Below are 18,816 nucleotides of genomic sequence, written 5' to 3' on the forward strand. Positions count from 1 at the left end.
TGCTGGTAGTTATTTCATGGGATTGATTAATATTTCTGAAGTACACATACATCCTGTTAGCAATCAAGAACCAAATTTTCCAATGAATCTGTTAGATTTTTAGAGGTGCTTCATTTTTGTGTGTTTTATTAGATGTCTGATCACTGGGAGGCAGCACCACGCCACATGATGCGCCTGGACATTCGTTCTCTGCTGCAGGATGCTGCTATTGAAGAGGTGAGAATCTCTGTGCTTGTTAAAACTGCAGATTAGGTCAATGTCACTGTACTGAAAATGAAGCAGACAAAGATGTGATCACAGCAGGGCACTTTAGAAAGCCAAAATCCCTGTTAGGAAAGTGTATTTTTTTATTATGAATTACCCCAAACATGAATGTACATTTTTACCTATTATCACCTTTTTGAAGCTCAGACTTGGGCATCTTTGAGCAAGAGTTGAAGTCATATTGCTCTTAGCAACTGTTGAATACCAATTAAGGAGATTAAAGGGAATCTTTGCACTCTTAGATGAAGCTCAGCACTTTTTACAGGTTACTGAATTATTTAGATCACATTTTGAGAAAGTAGTTGGAGAAACTAAGATAAGGAAATAAACAAATTTGAAACTCGGTCCTTGTTTTGAGAAATACAAACATTTAACAGAGAATGAAGAAAATACAGATGTTTAACAGAGAATGAAGAAATAAATAACATGTAGTAGAAGGGTATAATTGCCTTTTCACTTCATTTGCAGTTTGCCATGACATGCTTCTTTGGTGTGTCAGCTTACTGTATTGTTGCATTCTTCTTTAGCAGTTTTGTCAGGAGCTGTGGGCATAAATTAGTGTTTTAGTTGTGTGGTCTTTGTGAATGAACCATAGCTTGTTGCTGTCCGAATAGGTCTTGACACAGCCATAGAAACTGATGAACTGCTGAGGTAGACAGAGGGTCTTTGCAGGTTGTCACAATGTTAGCAAGTTATTATTGCATCTCCAAATTCTTTGTACTGGAAAATAGTAATCTTAAAGAGGACAGCAAAAGGTTCTACAATAAAGTAGGCTCAGAGAACGGCAGATTAGGATTTACAAGGTTTTGCAAATTATGTGAAGGACTGTACAGACTTGGGGAGTTTTATGTATTCCAGAGTATATGCATGGGTCCCCAGTACAGCTGTGGAGCCCAGAAAGTATTGCATTAGATGAGCAGAGTTAGATGTTATGTCTTCATTCTTCTATTGTTATGCTGAATTCTGTGGTTACTATTGTTCTTTACTGTGATTTAAAAAAACCATAAAAGATAAAGGCTCAGTAGAGATGTTCTATGCAGAGACAGCCATTACAGGTATATATAAATGGCAAGTTTAAGAACTTTTTTTCTGAGATTGCAAGTTTTGAAATGTGATTGTGTGGGAAGCAAGAGAAGTATCTTGCTGTTAGAGATAGTGGTAACACAAGGAATGCATGTGAAGGAAGGAATGAACAAGTTTTGCTTTTTCCCAGAAAATCTTTGTAAAGAATATTTTTTGTTGCTCTATTTCTAGAAGAGAACATGCTTCTTAGGAAAGCCAGAATGGATACAGGATTCATATATATTGCATCATCATACTTTCAAAGATGAATCCTTTCTTTTCTATTTGAATTTGGACATTTCTACTTATTCTGTTAAAAAGAAAATAATTAAAATCCAGACAGTGCCTTGTAAGTCTGTGCATGTGCTTTGGAACAGGTGGAGATGGAGGATTTTGATGCAAATATTGAAGACCAGAAAGAAGAAGCAAAGAAGGACACAGCAGAGGAAGAAGAAAGTGAACTGGTAGGAGACACATCAGCCATCCCTAACAAATTGTTCATTAATGTGTCTGAGAGAGAATCTCAGTCTTACAAATGCCAACCCATTGCCGTTCTTAGCAGTGCAATCTTAACACACATGTTTCTAGCAGTTTTTTACTTAAACATTTCTAGGAGAACTCTAATGATAAATCCTATTATTTCTTCTTAATTTATTTCTAAGAATATGTGAGTATGTGCTACAAACAGTATTCTCTATGGAGCATGGTAACATGCCTCATGGAGATATTTTAAAGTGCAGTACATAATAGTGCTGTCTTCCAGATAATCTAAAAATGACACAAAGTGGAGGGATGGGAACAATGGGCAGAGATTAATTTAGCTTATTTCCTTTCACGTGTCTAAAGAACTCTCCTCAACTGTCACAGTATGTGATAACAGTTATGAAGACTGCTTTTTCTGCCACGGTTGACTAACTTTGTTTGTCAGGTGGTATTTCCAAGGTGAGGCATTAGGTCTCTTGGATAAATAAAGGTTACAGAATTGCCCTGAGGGCTGGCTTTTTTAGGTATGTATTTAAAAGGCTACGAAAGGCTTCCTGCTGTAACTTCTTGGTATGTGTTGGAGCTGCAACTGGTCCATGCTTGATGAGTTGAATGTCTCAAATCTTGGTGCCCACAACCAAGCAGTTAAAGTTCAATAAACAGGAAGTAACCAAAAATGTCTGAGTTGAGCAAAGTGTTTTTCCTTGACGGAAATTTACTGTTCATCAGGAGTGGCAGGTCAGAAAGCAGTTGAAATCAGAATTTTAAAAAGCTTAGGAAAAGTGGATTCTAATAAACATCTGGTTTTTTCAACATGACTGATTTATTCTCTTTACTAAATTATTCTTTGGCGCAGAATATGAGACTGCATAAAGTGTGGTTAGAACATTTCAAAGATGCATCCATGTTTACAAGAATATGGCTGCTAGTCCCATTTCCATGAGCTATAGTTAAAAGAGAAAGTTGTCTTTAGCTTTTGAGACATCTGTGCATAACTCTGTGTGTGTATGTGTGTGTTTATGGGTTCTGGGGAGTGTCCTAATGTACAGCACTTATAACAATAGGCCTTTTCTTTGAAACAAAGAGAAAGCAAAAAGTAATCTGCATATATGAATGTGTTCTATTCAGATGCACAAGATATGAAAAAGAGCATTATCTGCTGTGGGCAATCTCTTGAATTCAGTCAGATGGCTAATCTCAGAGAAAGACAGAAAGTGGAACAGGACACTGTATTCACTATCTCTTGCTCTTTTGAGAACATTTGATAAGGGTTATGCAATTCATTTTGCTGCATTTAATCCTGTGAGAAAAGGGAGGTCTGAAGCCCCTGCCATCTGGCAGATATCTTTGAAATATCCAACTGTCTTGTACCAAAGGATAAAGTCTGAATCTCTGCTTATCCTATTTGAGGACCAGGATATTGTATAGATTCAGCACACAATAGGCCATTTCACACCATCAAAGTCACTCTTCTTGCTATTATCAACTCCCGTAGGATTGTTTGGAGGATTCAGAGAATTCCTGCTTTTCTGTGCTTGATGGTATGAATTATTGATACATTTAACTTAGTGTTCTCACCAGTGTATCCCACATCACTTTGTTTAATGCAGGCTTTTAGCTGTGGTGTAAACTCTCTGAGCAAGCTTTAAAGTGCAACTTGGTTTAAATGTATAAACATATGTATATACTTGAAGTTTATTTATTTGTTACAAGGAGATATTGCAGCACAAACTGTTTTGGTTTGCATTAATTACAGATTTGATTAAAACCAAGAAAATCCAGAGATCTGAAAACCTTAACTCACTGATACATGTTTGATAGAAAAAGGTCATTCAATGATATTTTTAAGAGCAGTGCTGAATATAATCAAATGCTGTGTGGCTCTCTGGAATTTACTGGAATACACAAATTTAATAACACATAGTATTAACAAATATGCATATATTTTTACCACAGTGGAAACAACCTATAAATAAAGCAGGAAAGAAGTTAGTGTAATAAAACTGATTTGTGGATTGTTTGTTTTCTTCTTGAAATCTTCTAGAGTAGTTCTTTTCCCTCTCTATTAAAAAACATTCTAAAAAATAATTAAATTCTCTTGGAGGGCTTCCATTCACTGCCTTGAGCTTTTTTATGTGGTTGCAGAGGAACATTACTACTTTTATACCAAAACTGAATAGCTGAAATGAGGGTTGCTTAGTAACAATTTACTTGTCAAAGAATATAAAAAGAAAATACAAAGAGAGGCTAACTAAAATAAATACTTTTTTGACAAATTTATTTTCATTATGCTCATTTACAAAGAATAAACTGGCTAAAGATCATTACACATGGTGACATTATTTGTAGGGCAAAATTGTTTTATAAGAATCATTGCACTAAGAGTACCATTTTAAAATGAAAAGTAATACTTAAATCCTAGTGACTCAGCAGATTCTCTCATTTAAACAAAGAAAAATGTTTAATTGTGGATTAACCACTCATACATTACTTTAGTATGTCCCTTCAAAAGGAGTAAGTGAAGCTTGTGTGTACTAAATCTGGGAATGTGTTCATAAAAACTTATGGTAACTTTTTCATTTGTGTTTGTAAAGCTTTGAATATTCTTTATGCCTGAAAGTTGTGTGACTTTGCCACCTGGAATAATACAATACAGTAACTGCACACTTTTGTGTGCGTTTGCTGTCTGTCAGACTCATTCTGGAGTTCTGTGTTTGCAGAGAGCAGCACTCATGTAATGATTTGCAAGGGCTACTGAAATCACTGAATGGCAAGTGGATGCAGAAGTTCTGAAATACCGAGTAATTGGTCTCTATCTGATAATGAGAATTGTACCTTACAAAAAAAAAAGACCTTAAACTCCCATTGTAATGCTGTTTCCAGTTCAAAAGTGATATGCATGTGTGTCTCTCTCTAATCCTCCGAGCTTCTTTCTGTGTATGATTTAGGGTTACATTCCGAAAAGCAAATGGGAGATGGACACTTCTGAGGCAAAGCTAGGTGGGTATTTATTTTTTCCTGTTTCTTATAGTTGGTATCTAATGCTGTTTGCAAGACTTGAATTTTTGTTTTTACTGTGCCTCCTTGCAAAGACAAATAAATGCGTTGATTTCATACATGTGTCTGAAACTGCAGAAGCGTCTATACAGAACAGGAATTCATCTTCTGCCAGAGGCAGGAGATTTTACTACTTTCTAATCATCACTGTTTTATGTATGCACTAATTGTTGTTCCATCTGGTCAAGGAAAGTACTTTGTCTTCAAATTTGAAAAAAACAGTATTTATAATCTTCATCTTTCTGTGTTTATTATTTTTATATAAGCAAAGAGTCAACTCACATCGCACTGTACTCTTTTTCATATTGCGTACCTTTCTTCCTAAGTGTCATCAGTAACTTCTTGCATTCTTGGAGACATGCCTCATAGCTGAACTATATTGGAGATGCTTCTCACTTTTCAAAATTAACATCTGTGAGGACAAAGTAGTGGCATGCTTTGAAATTGGTTCTAAATGATTAGGTGTCAGTATATCTTTTCGGCATCTTAGGCATTGAAAAGTTTAAAGTTCATTATGCTTTGCAGTTCCAGGAAAGCAATATAGTTCTTCTTAGTAGTATGTAAAATGGACTTTCCAGGAGCACAAGGGCACAATTTTTGCTGTACTTTTTTGTTCTCATAGTGCTGATATTAGGATTCTGTCAAAGGCAACTTTCAGGCAGAAATGCATGCACTACACAGCTATGGTGAAAGGATTATTCATGGAAAGGGATTTCTGGTCATTATGATCAGTTTTGTTGCGGTTTTTTTTTACTGAACAGTATAAGTTCTAAATGAAGGTTTTATCTAGGCAGTCTGCTCAGAACTGCTATATTTGTATCATGTCCATAAGTCACAAATAGCTAAATGGGACACAGCATTTCTTAACATTTTGTGGTTTGCTTCTTCATGTGTGATACAGCCCTGTGCATCATAACTTTCCAATGACCAAAATCACAACTGCACCATAGAAATAGAGTTAGGAGGTCTGGTTTGCATAAAGCAGCCTTTCACCTTTTGCTGTTAAGGGTTTAGCTACACCATCTCTTCTCCTGCTGTGCTCTAAGTCATAGAAATAGTTGTGAATTATATCGATGATGTGGCACCTGCAGTACAAGCAGAGGCACCTTGTACTCCATGATTTTGGCATACCAAACAGCTAGGCAGTTAGACATTTAAGCTAGAATTGGTCTGCATTTTTGTTAAAAGCAATGATTTATTTAATAATGTAAAATTATTTCTGAAGTTCATGCTAAGAACTGTGTTACGTTTCCTTCCATAATGAAAACTCCATCATGTAAAAACCATGATTTTTATATGGTCTCCACTTAAATGTAAAATGGGGAGCAAGCAGCAGAGTCACTTTTATGCTGAAGTAAGTTACTTGAAAGGCTGTTGAAATAATCCTTTAACAGACAAACTTCATTAACAAACTGGATGTTAGCATACTGCAAGACTTTCTATTAAATCCACATTTACAATTTTACTTTTATAACTACCCTCTAGATTCAGTTTCATATATATCTAAGTCTATAGATTAAAAATAAATTCTGACAGAACTTAGATTTTAAAAAAGCCAGGCATTCCTATGTAAAAAATGCAGTTACTTTGGAAAATTACTCTGCCAGGACAGTCAACATTTAGCTTAAGGTGTACATTAGAAGCACTTGCAGTCTGTGAGTAAGAGTTACTGTTTAGTTCACAATAAGGCTTCATTGTAGATGATCAATTATAATTATTTCTGGAAAGGCATGTAAGCTGTGGTGTGCATTAGTTACTCCAAGACTGAGTTATTTCCTGGGAGCTGGCCTGCCCATTGGGTTTATTGCTTTAGTCCCAGAGGGTGAGCGTTTGCAGAATGACATAAGTTCAGACTCCAAAAATTATGCTCTGAGTCTTGTTTTGCTTTTTTGTTTTCTTTCTGAGTAGATGTTGTTTACAGGAGAGCACAGTAAGATCTTGCTGATTGTAATAAACCTCAGAAAATGTCTGAAAAGTTTGAGTTCTAACTGCAAACACTGACTTGTGACAATCACCGAACATATGACCCAGAGATCTCACTTTAGCACAGATTTACTTTATTCTTATATTCCTCTTGAGTATGTGTGTGATTTATCCTTTCCTTATATGCTGTGCACAGCCACAATTTCATTCTGAAAGTCTGTTCATGGGTCTTCTCAGTGCCTAGTGCACAAAGCTTCTTATGTTGAAATTTAAAGTAATGGACTCTAATTTTTAAAATTTGACTGTAGTGTTTAGTGCAACGCTCTGTTTCAAGGTGTGGCTTAGTGGCAAGTTCTACAAACTTGCAGGAATGGAGAAACAGGCTCTGATGTACCTGAAATTTTGATACCATTGTAAAATTTGCTCTAGAATACAAATGGGATTCTACATAAAACTTTGTGGCTTTTGTATAAGAAGGGCAAAATTTAACTGATTGATTTATTTGGATTTTGAAGGAGCTGATTAAATTAGTTGCTTTCAGATGTTACTTTAAAAATTTTACAGGTGAGTTTTTAAGTTTTGTGGGTTTTCAGAAATGCTTCTGCTTTGTTGTTTTTAAACATGAAATGACAAAATGATGTTCAGTAGTTTAACACTAAGTAATCGTCAGCCATAAATAATCACAAGCACCAGTGTTACAAAATGACACCTTATCTCATTTTCAGAAAAGAATATTCTGAAATAATCCTTTGTGGCAGGTTTTTGACATTTGTGTAGTGTCTGCTGCATGACACATGTACCTTGAACTGCAGTAGTATGGATGGAAGCAGACCTCTCTGGAAAAGCAATCCAGCTTCAAACATGGAAGGACATAACTTTTTAAAATAAATCCTGTGTAGCAGTAACAAAAAGGGACAGATGGAAACTGCATATTCAGATCAGCTTCTGAACTCTCTATTGACATTTGGGCATTACACATTTCTTGGCAATGTTTTCAGTTGTTTGGTGTGCAGCAGGGGGTGGGAGACTTAACTTACTTTCACATCGGTAATGAGGTGAGCTTGCATCATAGCTTCATTCCAACAGAATATGTCTGTCTACAGGTACTTGCCAACAGAGAACTCCATTTTCACTTTTTCATCTTTCTAAATGCTCCTCAATGAGTTTGTTGATCTCCTTTTCAATGTTATTTTTTTCTGGAAAATGATTAGTGCCACAAATGATCTACACTGATTGAATGTAGCTGGAGTAACGGAGGAATATTGTATAAATCAATTTTGTCTTCTAGAGGGAGTGTTGCCTTTCTGTGGAGATTGAGTATCAAATTTGGCAGATTTAACTTAGAGCAAAAGAAGAACCTTAACTAAATAATGTAATAGATACAAATACTCTGAACATTTTTCTTAAGTGTTGGCTATTTTAAGAAGCAGGGGGATTACAGTGTTTTATTAGAAGAAGTTCTGTATCTGTTCCAGGGAAATGGGGCAGAGGTGGAGTCTTTAAAAGGTTTTGAGGTATATGAGGGAGAAATAACTTAATTAGTTTATGGACTTTAAATTATACTAGCATGTCTACAGTACCATTCCCTCACATTATCTCCATTGTTACTCTTCTCTCTCCCATATTAAGTAAAAAAACTCATCTCTGAACTGAGTTTCTTTAAGTACATACCTTTGAATATCATCTTCTGCTATCCAGAAAATAATGCTGCCTTGTATTTGGTCTGTTTCTGAGGCCTTTTGTGGGTGAATTTAATTACAACAATGACTTCTGAAACAGTATTTCTAACATCATTGGTAATGGTTTAATGAATGTAATTGCCAAGCTTAGTGTTCCTTCTACACATACTTGAATTGTTGGCTTATAAATTGGTAGTTTACATTGACAGAGTAACAGAATTTCCTTTGACTTGTAGAGCCGGTTTTCCTTTTCATGCTTTGTTGTTCATAATCTTACAATGAATGTTTCATCTCCTTTCCAAAGACAGTTTGCCATGTAATTTCAAGAAGGTGTTGTTTTCTTTGCTGAGAATAAGTGTCTAAAGTGGAACAAAATTTTAGAACCTAGAAACGGAATTGTTTCTCCTCATGTATCGGTTCAATAAGAAAAAGAAGAAAAGGAGGACTGTTGGACAAATGTACTGTTCAAATATTCATGACTGACCTCTTACACCATGAAAGAAAAGATTCTGAGATGTTTTTCTCCCAGTCCTGGAAGACTTTTTAAGTGGTTTGCCTTATGGGGAGAGAAAAAGAAAGGGGAGGATCAGACTTTCCAAGGAGCGTTTTGTTTAGCAGAAACAGTATCTCAAAAGCTTGTCTTTGATGCGTTAAGTTATATAATTGCCACTTGTTCCCTGAAACTGCATGTGTGCCATGTTTGACACAGTATTGATCTCCAAATTTGGGAAAAATGCTACAGCTTTAGTATTGTGTTCAAATACAGAAAGATGGATCTGTGGTTCCCAGCTATTGTTGGCTATATTGTACCTGTAAGGGCAGACTCCATGTAGATCCAGAAGAGCAAACCTTTTCTCCCTCATATAGAAAACAAAACTGGGTGTTACTGCCACACAATTAACATGAAAGATCAATAAAACTTGAAAACTGTGTTGAGTCTTCTTTAGTTTATTTCAACTCTCATCATTACACCTGTCAAGACAAGCTGGATGTACAAATTCTGCTGCTCGTTCTTTTGAAAACTTTTCCACTCTCGTCTTGTTTGTGTGAAAAATAGAAAAAATAATCTTCCTTAACGCTGAGGCTCTGTGTTTGTTCTCAGACAAGCTGGATGGTTTGCGGACTGGCACTAAAAGAAAACGTGACTGGGAAGCAATTGCCAGCAGAATAGAAGATTATCTGCAGCTTCCAGATGACTATGATACACGTGCTTCTGAACCTGGAAAGAAAAGGGTAATAAATTTTCAAATGACTTACTGTCTTTATATAACCCTTTAACGCTCTCTGTGAAAGAGAGCTTTATATCAAGTCATTCATTGTCTGTGAATATGGGAATTTTATTGACTCCCTTTTCATTTTGCTGTTCTGTTAGATTCTGTAAGAAATTATGCCTGCAAATAGGGTCTTCCAGAGGTAAACATATTAGTTATAACAGAGCTAGGAATTGTAGATAATACAGATTAACTATGCATGACATGGTCTGAATACCAAGTGCTGCATGTTTAAATTCTGTTGTGAAAAAAGGGGGAAAGTCATAGGGGGAGATGAAAGATGTAATAGAAGGTGGTAATGCTTTTTTTTTTCTCTCTGCCAAACAGAAACCTCTCTGCCAAACCAGCTTTTGCCACTAGCAGTAATTTGAATTAACTGTCAGTGTTTGGGTATTGTTTTGCTCTGTAATGTCAAATAGAAAATTGATAGGACTGGACAGTATGTCTGAGAGAAATGGAGGTACTTAAGGCACTAGCAGAGGAGATGATGGTGGAAGAAAACTGACATTGCTTATCAGTAGAAATGTCAGGAGAAATTCAGGTAGACTTAGGATAGGGAGGTGCTGGCAGACAACTGATAAGGCTACGTACCCCAGTAACACATGGGCTTGAGTGAGACTAATCAGTGTGCAGAGAAGAGCTTTTCACTTACTGTTTTTTATTGTCCTGCAATGGTGTGTTTCAGCTGAGTTTCTGGCCTGGAGCCCTTCTTCATTGCACCTCTCCCTCCCTCCTTCCTGTTGCTCTCCCTCCCATTGGTGTCTTGTTTTGGGAGTGTCACTGTGTATGTTAAGCAGGATAAATTAAAGGGATCTGCGTTACCACGAAGAGATGCAGTGCAGATAAGGAGATGTAAAGATGGGGAAATAGCATATGTATGAGAAAGGTACTTAGTGTAAAGAAATAGTGGAAAATTTTAAATAGAGATGTATCATGGAAGATAGAGCAGAAAACTGTCCTTCATTCATTTATTCATGGCTGACTTGCTCTTTAACACTGTCTTTCTGTAGTTTCATAGGGATCTTGTAGATGTTTCCATTGTGCATTTGAAAGACAGATTTCCCAGAAAAATAAAACAGTAAATAATAATAAATAGTAACAGTAAATAAAACAGTCTTGGATAATTCTTCCTGCAGAAAGTGTTGCTTTGAATAGAGAAATAATTGTAGTGGTTACACTTCAACTCTCAGAACTATAGCACTGAAATGGAAAAGGCTTATCATCTATAGCTTTTGTCTACTCCGTCCATTCCTGGTCCGTTCAGTTAAAAATAATTTCCCTCTTTACCTATCAGAAAAAAAAATAATACTTACCTGTTCTAAGGAAAATGAGTAGAAATTAGTATTCTTGTATTCTTACTTGCAGTGGAAAGCCTAGATTCATAGCAGGATTTCTTGGAAGATTATTGTACTGATAGGATGTTCTCCATAGGTGCGATGGGCAGATCTAGAAGAAAAAAAAGATGCTGACAGGAAAAGGGCCATCGGTTTTGTTGTTGGACAGACTGACTGGGAGAAGATAACAGATGAAAGTGGTCACCTTGCTGAGAGAGCCCTCAACCGCACCAAGTATATATGAAAAAGTGGTTAAGTGGATTTTTGTGCCTTTGAGGTAAATATTCATCTTCCATAGTTCCATTAATGTTTATAGCCTTGATGTTTTTCAAGAGTTGAGGCTGAGTTCACCCCTTGTTAGAGTTCTCCCAGACAAGGTTATTTGATTTGAAACTCTGTATAGTAGATGTCAGCTGTGCCTATGTCGACATGCACCCTTCTGTACAGCACCTGACAATAAAGGGGGAAGGATTTTCAGCTCCCAGATCTCCCAGCCTTATTACAGGAAGCGTGTGGTTCCATTTAGAGTAGTTTAGCTGTGTGCCTACTAGTCCTGTTGAGTTCAGATGTTGCTTATTATATCTTAATTCTACCATGTTAATTGCTGGTTTACATGACATAACAAACTTTTCCTTTCTTTACAGGCCATTTGCTCTGCAGAGAAGTGAACCAAGGTGTCATGAGCATCTTGCATGGGTCATGTCACTCCCACCTTCACAGTTTTTCTTTGTTACTTCAATTTCAGCAATTTTCTTGAGATACTGGCAGATAACTGGCAGTGCCCTCAAAAAACTCATTGAATCCCACTACTCCTAAGTGAGAGAGAAAGTTTACTTTTTAATATTTTTGGAGGGGAGGGAGGGGGAGGGTCAGTAGTTTTAGCTGCTCTTTGTGGGATAAAGTGGAAGGATTAGACAGATGTTACCTCCACTGTACCATCACAGAATGTTTATCACCTTTGCTCTGTGGATGTTCTCGTTTTATACTGTATGTACCTTGTAGCTTATTGTATTAGGAAGCAGAACAATAAATTTCACTATAAACGCAGTGTTCTTGGTGGACCATGTAGTATGGTTTTTGTTTGACGTTTTGAATGTGGTCTGTGTTCACATGTTAGTGCTCAGAACCATCCTTACCTGGAAGACATACTGTGCTCATATTCTGGAATGTGTCCTGTCTTCTAGGTTTTTCACCTGCTCTTCTTCTCATAGACAGATCCATTAAGACCCCAGGTCTTGCTGGCCTTTAGGAGTTCATGTTCTTGGAAAGCAGGAATATCATTATGTTTGGATCCTAGTTTCTCGGTTATGTCAAATTTTCATTACTACGTGAGTATGAATTCTGTTGGGTGGTTTTGTAATGTTCAAGGTAGCAGTGTATGCAAAACTTGTCTTTCATGCTCAATATGAAAACAGGTGCTACAGAGTTTTCTGAGGGGCAGCCTAGAAAATTGGTTTTGGTCTTCTTATGTCTTTATTCAACACTAATCCCTATCAGGGTATTTAATTCCATTCATAAGTCTACTGAGTCATAGAGAAACATCATTAAAAGAAGTGACAAAGACCAGAAGCTGTAGCCTTCTTTTCCTTTGGTAAATGTGTTAAGCTTGCTGAAAAAAAAGATGAGTGAATAACAGTCCACACTACTAAAAGTGGTACAGATTCTTCATAGATGCTGGGATATCGCTGCTGCAGAGCATCAAGTTTGCTGGTGAAAACTTTCTTTTGTCCTCACAGGTTTCAAGGCAAATGCTTTGCATTTATGATGTCATAACCAGGAAAGATGTTTAAATCTGAAAATAATCACTGTTTTAATATTGAATGGAATTTTTCTCCTGATCTTTCTGAGGAAAGAAAATTAAGTCCTGAATTTTCCTTCTTTGTTGAATGATTACATTGTGCTTTGCATCTAGGTTGGTAAATCAGCTTTTCTGGTGTGGTGGTGTAGTTTAGGTTGTTAAAGGAGACCATGGTTGTAATAGATGGATTTGTTTGCCATTCTTATGTTTTGGTTTATTGGCTGCTTCTTAGCCTTCTCTGTGGTGCATCATTAAAAGTTCTTCAGTAAACAAGGGGAATAGCTGAACCTGTATTATGCCCCGAATATGTTTAATACAAGAAAATTGAGCTCCCTGAATGCAGCATTTTTAAAATAGAAGGTATTAAATGTACATTTTCTGCGTACACTTACTTTACATAGCATATATGCTTCTCAAAATATTGCTCAGTAAGTACTCTTTGAATTGTGATGGAGAATTGTTGACAAAAGAAAACTAATAGTTAACAAGAAATGAGTACTGTGTATTGCTGTGGAAGTCAGGTGAGCTTCACTTTGGAGAAGTTACTCTCAGGTATGTGTAAAATGGGTTTCAGTCTATACTCAGTTTTTCATAACAAAACTGGAGTTCTTGTGGCACACCATGAGTTGATGCTGCTTCTTGACTCTTAAGAACTGATAGTGATTTTGTCTGTATTTTTGGTAATACAACTGTACCAGATCCTTTTCTAACATTTTTCTTTTCAGACGAAAGAGTACTTCTGGAGCATTCAAATGGATGGTGTCTATCAGAAGTTATAATATTGTTTACTGGTTTTACAAATTTTGAAATTATTTTACCAGATAATACTGAGAGGTTATGTCATGCTGTTTATTCTGTGGTGCATGTAGAACTAAAGAAAAATGAGCAGAGAATATACATAAAAATATACTTTACTTTGATGAGAACTGACAGAAAATATATCAGTCTTGAAGTTTAAAGCAAAATTCAGTTATGAAAACATACCATTGTAGACTGTTGTCAGACTGTTTGACCAGAAAAGGCTGAAGGGCTTGGGTTCTGTTGTTTTCCTGAAGTTCAGTTGTTTTCCCCTTCTTTAGTACAGAAATAGCAATATATCCATAATCTTTGCCATTTGTTTCAGTTGGTTTGAACGCTTAGCAGATCACACTTCAACTTCTTGATGGGAAGTGGCTCTGAAAGAAAATAATTTATGCCAGAACTACAACCTATAGCAGATTCTACATACTCCAGACATTCAGTGACTGAAGAAATCAAGCAAAAAGGAAAAATTCATCATTGCTGCTGGCAGAACTGAGGATAGCTAGCTAGTCCCTTGCTTGGCTCCTAACCAGAGGTTGGTGATTAGTGATTTTGCTTTTGTCTGGGAAGTCCCTAAGTACAGAATACATTGTCTTGATCTTGATTTAGCTCTTATGCTCACTGAAATTGTCAGTAGAACCTTTCACAGCACTGAGCAGAATGAATACCAACTTTCATTGATATCTAAATAGGAAGATATGCATCTAGCACTCTCATGTAATGATCCATCTTTGACCATGCGTGCAATTGTGCTGACTCTTAAGTTAGCTGTTTCTGTGCATCACATTGAAAAATTCAGCTCTGAAAAAAACATCAGCTACTGCAGAATGGACTTGCTACCTTCTCAGCAAAGTTGACTGTTGAAACAGTATTTTCTGTGAATTATAGTTTCTTATGACACTTCAAGTTTTTTCAAGTCAGTTTGCTTTTTTAATATTGAAGCTACTTGTCTCATGAGAGAAGTACATGTGGTTTTTACAAGGGAATGTGCAACATACTGTGCTATGTGAATAGAGCACAGTTGTCATCTTCAGTCACCTTGTGTTTTACCGTAGGATTGCTCATGAAGCGTGATGGTCTGACTTGGGAAGAAAGAGTGAAACAATAGCTGAGAGTATTAGGTCAGTTCTAGAAATTTGTTTTTCTGTTTCCTCAAATGTTTACATCAACAAAGATAAATAACTTACCTTGCATTATTAGTTCCCAGTCTTTTGAAGGGAAGAATTGGTATAGGTACAAGTTAGTTTTACTTTTCACACATCAAGTTGGGTTTGGCATTTTTTGGACTTTGCTTCAGTCATCTTTGTTAACCCTGTCCATTAGTTTTTCCTCGCCTGTCTCTCGATACATAGAGTACATCACTCCTCTTTTCTCTTTGTAAGGCGTTGTTTTAACTATTTTCAGAAGCCTTTTAATCTCTGAGCAACTGTTTAGGTAACCATGGGGATACTGAGAGGATTTCAGTAGAATCTTTTCTGAAAGAGTTGAATTGGAAAAGTGGAGTTGTAACATTACACTGAAATATATATGAACCTATCCCCAAAAAGCCCACCCTAATGCAGTTGAATAGTTGAAAATTATCATAGAACTGTAAGTTGCAAGTCATGTTAGAAAATGTGATTCCTACAGAAGTATAGTCCATTGGTAGTGTGCTTTCAAATGAGAGAAGAACATGACCTCAGAGCCAAAATCACTTTTTCCCAATTTGAGATTTCAGCATCATCGGAACACTTTGAGAATCCTTTTGAAAGGAATGAAGTAATTCTGCCTGTGGGACACATTGCTGTCATCTAAACAAATTTATTATTACCAGAAGAAAAAATACTTTGTTCATTTATATAAATGCAGCTTTCATGGTGAATCATTTTTTGCCCTTAGGACACAATTTCCCTTAGCAGGCTGTGCCATCTCATGTTGCTGCCACCCACACAATACTGGACAGACCTTGGGATTTGAAGAAATATGGTTGAGCTGGGTTTGGAAGCAAAATATGCTTTTTTGCTATGAAGTTTGTGGTGTCTCTGGCAGCATGCAGCTAGGTAGCTGTGAGCTGACTGAACTGAAGGCCTGGAGCTCCTGGGAGTATTGTAATTCAGCGTTCAAGGACTGGAAAGGAGAAGCAATACTGCATTTTCTTTGCTTATAGAATGTTCGCATGGCATGCATCCTCGGGAAGCTAAATAATGATGGATACATGGTGCTTTCTGTTATGTCTCACTTCACTGTTTAATGTTTCCCAGATTACTTCTGGAAAATGAGTTCTAAATTCTCATCTTGGGTCCACTGACAATTTGTGATCAAACTGCAGCAGGACAACTTGCATACTATGAGGTAAAATATTTGAGGAGGAGAGGTGGCCATCTCACTTGAGATCTGTACACTTGGAGCATCAGCTATTCTTAAACTGTGGTTATGCTTAGTTTTCTTGTCATAATAGAAATGAGAAGACAAAGAACAAAAGTTTCATAGAATTTAAAATATGAGTGGCACATTTCTAGTTTTCAGCCTCTAGGGCAATCATCTTTATTCTCTTGTAAAACTTAAATCAAAATTGTTTTCTCTTCTGCTCATCTGTTTCTACAAGCGTGAGTCAGAATCCTTCAACAAACTAAAGGACTGTTTACTCCAAGGAACACTTACAATTTCTGGTCAAGATTAATCACTTACTTCTTCATGATGAAACTGCTTTGTTTTATTCTTACCTCTGAAGTGTTCCAGCAACTGCGATTTTTCTTCCAAATTTGCATGGTACTGAATCTGCAGCCTGGAGCCTTAAGTCTTCCTCTTGCATGTAGATTGGAAAATTAGTAACAACAATATTCCATTCAGGTGAATTATCACCTTCTAGCTGATTAATACTCTTTGGAAGAAGAATGTATTTTGATTCACAATTTTGCTTAAATCAGGTAAGCTGAAGTACTGTTACCAAACAAAGGCACAGCAAGTTAGTGCAAATGGAGAGGCTCTAGTCTCTTTGAATTGTAGGATTTAGTATTTTAATATGCAAAACCAAAGATGTAAAGTTGTCTTGGTGGAAATGTCACAGTTTCATTTTTTCCTAAGATTTTTCTACCTCATGGAACTCTCAGATTGAATCTTTTTGGGAGGGGAGACCTCTCCCTACGGCTTGTGCTCTGGAGTGTCTGTCAGTCAAGTGTTTCTCTGTACTGTTTCCCTTGTACATGTGTACAGGGACAACTTTTGTTTCCATAACTGGTCAATGTACACCTGTATGAATGGATGTTCAGCTTTACACAAGAAATTCCTCATGCTGTGCTTTAGGAGGGCATCTGAACTGTCTGCTGGGACCAGTATATTCCTATATGAAGTTACTCTTTGAACAGTTAGTACTCTTAAAAATACCTGAAGACTTCAAGGTTGTCATCATCAATTCCTGTGATGTTGCTGTCTTTGGAGAGAAATTATAACTGCAGTGGTCCTTGGGGGGGAAAAAACCAAACCCAAAGAAGGAAAAGGAGTTCAGGTACTTTTACTCTAATTATCAGAGCTGGAATCTGTCTTGTGTGGGTAGAATGTGCTAGCAGCTCCACTGTCTGAGATGTCTGATTTAGATACTGGCTGCATATATGTTTATGGAGGAGAATCTTAAATTAATCCCTGCCATTTTTTGCCTGCAGGTCAAGAGCATAGTTGAGCAAGCTGCTTTAGAAAGCAGTTTGTCTTGAAGACGCTTTTTAAGGGTTACATGTAAACTGAAACATTACCAAAGGAAAGAAAAAAAGTCTTTGAAATCTAAAATGTTTTGTGTTTAAATCTTGTAGGATGTTAATTCTCTGGGATTAGCACAGGAGGGGGACAGAGCAGCAAGTCTTCCTGGTGTCAGAGTGTAAATAGCCTTTAATTGCAGAAACTCTAAATATTTCTATTGAAAATTACTTCAGTGGTGACATAGACTGTATGTGGGTGACAAGATATCTTAAACAGCAGTTCAGTTTTGGGTTTTTTTCTGTTTTGGTAAGTTTGATGCAAATAGTAGTAGAAGTTTTATTTGGCTGCTGTTACTGACCCAGGAACAAGCCTTTGTATGTTTGTGGCTTCTGGTTTTTTGAGGAGACCATATTACTGCTTGAAGGCCAGAAAACCTTGCTGACCAGCACCTACATTGTTTCAATGTATTCATCTGTGGATGCTCAAAACTCTTGTGCAAGTGATGACTCTTTACTGCTACGCTTTGAGGTCCAATTTCCATTGAACTACAGTTGCCAAATTCTTTTCTTTGAAGGCGTGGACAGATCAACTAGTCTGGTACCAGATCTCCTCAATTAGTCACACAGAAATCAAGATTTTTCAGGTAATGACAATCAGATGGCACTAAAGCATTGAATTCATGTTAGGATTAAACTGGGGGAAAAAACTGTGATATTGATTACACAATAATTTGATTTTTCTGATTTCATATTGCCTGATACAGTTATAAACCAGTAACTTCTACTTCATGAAGGAGAGGCTACTAATCTATGAAAAAAAAAAATCAGTGATTAACATTGTGCTGTTGTGTAGAGTATCACTTGCAGGTCACAGTCAAGATTTTGTGCTTCATTGAACCTGCAGAGTATAAACATGGAACAAGATCTTTCTTCTGCTTTAAGGAGAGGCATCAAAATTAAATGGTCATATATATCCTCCTAAAAACCTTTATAACTACTGACTTGTAATGGAAAATGGGTTTTAACTTTCTAATATCTGCTTTCGGAGTGTTAAGTCTTTAAATATATTGTAGTAAGAAATAATGCTTCTGAAGCCTTCCAGAGTTTCTTATTGCATCTTTTGTGGGTTTTGGTTTTGGATTTTTTCTTCTTGGAGTGAAGAAAAATAAGGATAAATATCCAAGCCAAAACACTAAGGATACTTCTTGTAGAAGAACCTGCTAATTTTTCTCTGCTAAGAAGGCTCAGAACTTCAGCTGGATCCAGAGGCACTACGGAGATCTGTCACAATGGAACAAACTTGCAGCTCTAATGCCAACTGTTTGAATAGGTTTGCACAATGTGCAGTGTGAGTGCTGCACAGTTTGCAGGAGGTACTTTACAGTTAGGGAGGAACATGAATATTCTTTTCCAAGAAGTTGGCAATCTACATGTTGCTTTATTAAGAATATAACGATTTGTATCTCCTTTCCTTTC

General features: G+C 36.7%; 1 protein-coding gene across 4 annotated transcripts in view; it reads left to right on the top strand.

Annotated features, from left to right (window-relative positions):
- Window positions 1–17,421, top strand: part of YLPM1 (YLP motif containing 1) — a 40,281-nt gene extending 22,860 nt beyond the window's left edge. For 2 of the 4 annotated variants that reach the window (XM_030948886.1, XM_030948887.1), the window contains exons 16-21: window positions 133–216; window positions 1,704–1,790; window positions 4,758–4,809; window positions 9,571–9,701; window positions 11,171–11,350; window positions 11,718–12,117. In XM_030948886.1, the coding sequence (XP_030804746.1) occupies window positions 133–216; window positions 1,704–1,790; window positions 4,758–4,809; window positions 9,571–9,701; window positions 11,171–11,317 (501 nt within the window). In that variant the 3' untranslated portion in view covers window positions 11,318–11,350; window positions 11,718–12,117. Of the gene's footprint in view, window positions 1–132; window positions 217–1,703; window positions 1,791–4,757; window positions 4,810–9,570; window positions 9,702–11,170; window positions 11,351–11,717; window positions 12,118–12,257 lie in introns of those variants that run through there. The other 2 variants (XR_004060749.1, XR_004060750.1) reach the window with 2 other exon arrangements.
- The last annotated feature ends 1,395 nt before the right edge of the window (window positions 17,422–18,816 follow it).

The sequence above is a fragment of the Camarhynchus parvulus genome, chromosome 5 (genome assembly GCF_901933205.1).
Source record: "Camarhynchus parvulus chromosome 5, STF_HiC, whole genome shotgun sequence".
In the NCBI taxonomy this organism is placed as follows: domain Eukaryota; kingdom Metazoa; phylum Chordata; class Aves; order Passeriformes; family Thraupidae; genus Camarhynchus; species Camarhynchus parvulus.